Source organism: Tinamus guttatus, unplaced genomic scaffold, assembly GCF_059628265.1.
Source record: "Tinamus guttatus ecotype Peru unplaced genomic scaffold, ASM5962826v1 Tinamus_guttatus_pri_ptg000291l, whole genome shotgun sequence".
NCBI classification, from domain to species: domain Eukaryota; kingdom Metazoa; phylum Chordata; class Aves; order Tinamiformes; family Tinamidae; genus Tinamus; species Tinamus guttatus.
Window position 1 is genome coordinate 2603974 of NW_028288825.1, and position 5447 is coordinate 2609420.

The 5447-nt window shown below is 58.7% G+C and overlaps 1 protein-coding gene across 1 annotated transcript; it reads right to left on the bottom strand.

Annotated features, from left to right (window-relative positions):
• Positions 1-555: 555 nt before the first annotated feature.
• On the bottom strand, positions 556-4668 carry SOX8 (SRY-box transcription factor 8). Its single transcript, XM_088527793.1, has 3 exons — positions 4203-4668; positions 2822-3060; positions 556-1994 (listed from the first exon to the last, which is right to left on the bottom strand). The coding sequence occupies exons 1-3, from the start codon at positions 4649-4651 to the stop codon at positions 1255-1257; spliced, it is 1428 nt and encodes a 475-aa protein (XP_088383919.1). The 5' UTR covers positions 4652-4668; the 3' UTR covers positions 556-1254.
• Positions 4669-5447: the final 779 nt, after the last annotated feature.

Here is a 5447-nt window from a genome sequence, read left to right on the forward strand (position 1 = left end):
TAAAAACTAAGTACCTAAACATTTTTTAGTGGAGAAGATTTTAGTTTCACAGCTTGGTGGATGGTATCTGGTCCCTAAGAAGCCAAAATTAAAGCAGAAGTGATAATTTCTTATTAAATTACATCTTTCTCTAAAGTAGTCCTGGTTCTGGAAGTGTACAAGGATTCTGCAATGCCTTACATCCAATTTTAACATCTGAAAGGAAAGCAGGTAGTAAGAAAAAACAAATCTCCCTTTACCTGCTCCTTTTTGCAATCATTTTAGCCTCTGAATTTAATTAGTAGCGTTTGCAGCAAGCCCTCTCCATCGCGTCCCCCCAGGTATTTTCCATGTCCATTTTATCTCCATGTCCATGAGCGACTGTGCGATGCCGAGTTCCATCCAAGCTCCCTCTAACCCAACTGCTGCAGCGGCTCAAAAAACCCAAAACCACAGAAAAAAAAAATCTATAGACTCATAACGCCATTTTATTGTATCATCTCCACTATTTTATACTCCCTCCCGTCCCATCTTTAAAAATCTTTTAAAATTCTACTTTTTTTTTGCACAAAATTACTTCATTAATTAAAAGACAAAATAATACAGAACATAAATACATATTTAACAGATTTTAAAAAACACTTTAAGCTTCGAAAAAAAAAACAAAAACAATGTTAATTACAGCCAAACCTTGCTTAGAAGAACTCTTGACTAAAATTAAACAACGAACACTTCAGACATTTAATTGCTTGGTCCCACCAGACTTGTTTGTTCCCACAAGATGGCTGCACAGAATAGCTGGATTTTCCTTTCTCCGACAGGTTGGTCCCAGTGAGTTCTTGCCCTCAAGGTTGGTCCGTTCCTCACATTGCAACAGACCCTTAAAGTCTCCTACGGCTTGGTTGGTTTTTTGTTTTTTTCCTTAATGCTTCCCCCTCCCTCCGCTTTTGCACTTGTTGACTTTCCAGACGGATTAAGTCCAGTTCAGTCCTCACAGAGGAGTCAAATGGGTTTGTCCTTCATTTATTCAAAAGGAATTACTGGTCCTTTCTTTTTAATTTTTTAATTTTAAAGGGGGAAAAAAAAAAAAATAGAGCTCTGTCCTTTTGGAGAATTTCAAAGCAAGGGGACATCCAGCCGCGGCGAGCAGAGTTCCCAGTGGCTCAGGAGGCACTTCGGAAGCGAACCCGGCAGCCGACCGCCTTCCTCCTCATCCTCACCATTCCTTCATTAGTGCACATTTCGGGGAAGAGCTCGGGGAAGCGCCCGCGTCCCCTAGGGCCTCGTGAGCGTCGTGTAGACGGGCTGCTCCCAGTTGGCGGTGGGGCTGTGCGCCGGTGGGATGGAGAGCCCGTTGAGGATGGGCGTCGCGTAGGGACGCCGCGACGAGTGGAAATAGGGATACTGGTAGAGGCTGGAGGCGTAGCCGGGGTAGGGGTTGTAGTAGTTGGAGCTCTGCAGGTCCGTGTAGTCGCACTGCGAGCTGGAGAAGGAGGCGGCGGCGGCCGTGGCGCCGCTGGCCGTGGTGGCCACGCAGGCCGGGGCGCTGTAGGAGCCGTAGTCGGAGTGCGCGGGGGAGCCGTGCGACTGCTCGCTGTAGTGGCTGGGGCTCAGCTGCTCCGTCTTGATGTGCGGCCGCTGCTGGGCCGCCTCGGTCGACGGCGGCGACGCCGACGCCGAGCTCTTGTGAGTCCACACCGGGGCCGCGCCGCCGCCGCCGGGCGCCGAGTAGGAGGCGCCGTAGGAGCCGCCGGCGGCCGCGGCGCCCCCGTGCTCGGTCGGCATGGCGGCGTGGCCATTGAGCGGCAGGTACTGGTCGAACTCGTGCACGTCGAAGGTCTCCATGTTGTTGATGACCTCGGAGCTGAGCTCCGAGATGTCCACGTTGCTGAAGTCGATGTTCTGGCGGCCGCTCTCCACGAGGCGGCGGCCCTCGTGCTTCAGCTCCTGCTTGCCGCCGTGGTGCAGGTCCGTCTTGGGGGTGGTGGGCGGCGTGGGCGGCCCGTGGGGCTGGCCTGGGGGCAGACAGAGCCAGGTGGTTAGTTGGCCATGACAAGGCCAGGAAACACGCACAGGAGCTTCCCCCTTTACTGCAAGAAGGGGGATTGGAAGCTGTGGCCCCATGGGGACCTGGTAGTTGTCCCCACATTGACCATGCTGGGTCTTTGCTTAGAGAAAGCACCTGCAAGAGGGACAGTTTGCACCAGGACAGGGTGCCAGCTCCTCACCAAGGCACCATAGGAAACCCCAACTTGCCAAGCTGGCGCTTCACAGGGAAACGGGACTGGAAGGGATTCAGAGGGGCCCAAGGCGAAGTGAGCCCTGATTTCAGCAAAAGGGGCAAAGGCCCCCGGCTGGGCAGCAAGGGAAGGAGCCGGAGCCCGCAGCCAGGCAGTAAGAGCACAGGCACATCCGAGGCTCCCGGACATTAGCAATCCTCTTGGAATCTGTCAACACGCGGGGTTTGCCAATCCCAAGCTCCACTGGGGAATGGCAGCGCTCGGGGCAGAGCTCACAGACTCAGCCCCAGGAACGGCTCCCCGCGGCAGCCCGCACGGCGCCGGGGATTAACCCCTCTCTCTGCACCATTAGCGCTCCCTGTTCCTGGGCAACTGGTAAACCAGGACCCCTTGCACCTTGCGGATTTATATCACACTTACTAAAACCATCGCGCGGTGAAAAAAAAAAAAAAAAAAAATCGGAGCAACAACTCCCCATTTTGGAAGGGCCCAACCCCACACATTCCCATGCATCCAGGAGGGTCATGATGAGCCCATACAGACTCGCTTCGCAAATGAGCACCACAAGTAGCCAGCGCTTCTGCTGCCCGCGGGCCCTGTACCTGTGTGATCGCCGTGGTGGTGGGAATCGGCCAGGCCGCCGAGGCCGCTGTCCGCCTTGTAGATCTGCGTGCCGGCGTGGTGGCTCAGCTCGGCGCCCGAGTCGGAGTCGCTCTGGCCGGCTTTCACGCTTTTCCTCCGCCGCGGCTGGTATTTATAATCCGGGTGATCCTTCTTGTGCTGCACCCTGAGCCGCTCGGCTTCCTCCACAAAGGGACGTTTTTCGTTTTCGCTTAATAAACTGGTTGAGAATTAAAAAAAAAAAGGAGGGGAAAAAAATCCAAAGTTAACGTCTTTTCCTTAGAAGCTCTCAGTCTATTTTCAGATTTACATCCCCACTTCCCATGCATTGACTTGGGCAAACAGAAAGCAAATTACAAAACAAATTTGCCGTGTCACGCACAAAAAAAGCGGCTAAACCATGTCTCAAAAGTATTGAAATACTAGGAAGAGGACTGAAAAAACTTCCACAATAGGCACTGACCAGAGACCAAAACAAAATCCCTCCACTCGATTTTAAATGCCATTTTTTATCCCTTTGCTAAACAGTATTCCTGTGTTTTGTCCCAGGAAATGCCACCCCCTCGCCATGACAAACCGCGTTGCCAGATTCCAGCTTTGTCTGGTGCTTACAAAGAATCCACAAGAGCAACAGCGGTGGGATTTTCTTTTAAAACTCTCTTCCTCCCAACCCTCTTGGTAACCCCAAACTGTAGCAGGGACACCGGCTGCCCAGAACGGGCAGAAAAGAGGAAAGTTTGGGTAGAGAAAGATGCAGCCGACTGAGGTGGGGTGCAGCGCCGGACATTGCAAGCAGAGCTGCCCAGCAAAAGGGTGAGCACTCGCACCAGCGAGTGGCACAGAACACGTAAGCACACTCGTGAGAAGCCAAATTGCAGTGCAGATTAATATAACTGCTGAAGATCGGCTTGCTTGGTTGCAAAGCTTGTTAAGCAGCGAGCACGCTGGGCAGGAAAACACTTTTCAAGGGGGAAAAAAGTTGTAAAAGCAGCAATTAAAGCAGATGCCCAGCAGCAGGGATGCAGGAAGCGCAGGCTGCAAGAGCGGGGTCCGAGGCTGCAGCCCCGCGGAGGCAGCGGGGCTAAACCCGCGGCGGCCGCTGCGCGGAGGCTTCCCCGCGGGACCGGGGCTTTCTGCACTGCGGTTTGCAGCGGCTCAAGAACCCCGCCGTGGGCAGGGAGAGACAGGGACGAAAGCAAAAATATGGAAAAAGAAAGAAAAAGAGTAAAGGGAGAGGAAAAGCGGGGGAGGGAGGATCCAGATGCGCTGCCCGCGGGGTCCCTGCGGGTCCGGCCGCGCAGCGCGCGAGCCCCGACGGCGGCGCCGGGACCGCGCGGGGCTGCGGAGCGGCGCGGGACTCACCGCCACAGCTTGCCCAGGGTCTTGCTGAGCTCGGCGTTGTGCAGATGCGGGTACTGGTCGGCGAGCTTCCTGCGGGCGGCCTGCGCCCACACCATGAAGGCGTTCATGGGCCGCTTGACGTGCGGCTTGGCCTTGAGCGCGCCGTTGCCGCGCACGGGCATGGGCACGAGGCTCCAGTCGTAGCCCTTGAGCACCTGCGAGACGGCGTCGCGGATGCAGGCGGGGAAGCGCTCGTCCACCTCGGCCGCGTCGCCCTTGGCGCCCAGCGCGGCGGCGGAGCCGGGCGGGCGCTGCGCGGACGGCGCCGGGGCGCAGCCCAGGCCCTCGGAGCCGGCGGGCGAGAGCGGCGAGTCCGAGTCCGAGTCCACGTGGGACATGGAGCTGGTGGTGCCCGCGGGGCTGCACGGCGGCTCCAGCGCTTTGTCGTGCTCCTCGGTCATGTTGAGCATTGGGAGCGAGGGGGGGAAACGGGGTGGGGGGGCGGAACGGGGAAGGGGGAGAGACGGGGACGCGGGCAGCAGGAGGCGGCGGAGCAGCGCTGGGCCGCACGCGGGGCCACGCGCAACGCTCCGCGGGCGCCCAAAAAGAGGCGAAAAGAAATAAAAATAAATAAAATAAAAATTCCCACAGAGGTGCGGAAAGCAGCCGGGAAAGGTCCCTCCTCGCAGTCGCCGCCCGGGCTCCGCTCCGCGCCCGGCCCGGCCGCGCCGCGCTCCGCGTCCCGTGCGAAACGCGGCCCCGCGCAACAAGTGCCTTTAAGGCGAGGCCGCGCGGCCACGCCCCCGACGCCGCTGCCCATTGGTGGAGTGGGCGGGGGTGGTTTGCATACGGGGCGGGGCTTGAGCGACGCCACGCCCCCTCCGCGCCGCGGGAGCGGGAGCGGAGCCGCCGCCGCCGGGACGCGGCGGGTCGGGGCGCGCGGAGCCCGGCGCGGAACCGGCTGCTCCGCCGGTACCGGCACGTCCTTTGCCGCCTCTCTGGCTGTGCCCAGCGTCCTCCTTGCCGCGAGGCACCGGGGCGGGTTGCGGCCGAGCCCCGCCGCGAGGCACCGCGGCGCTGCGGAGCGGGGCCCGCGGGGGATGCTCGTGCTCTGCCGCCGTTCTTCCTAAACCGCTTCCCGGCTGGGCGGCGGGACCGGAGCGGGGCAAAGGCTCCAAGCTGCGGCGGTCGGAGGTGCCCTGGGCTCCCGCAGCTACCACGGAGCCTCCGCGCGCTGCGCCGGCCCCGCCGCTCCGCCGGGCGCGA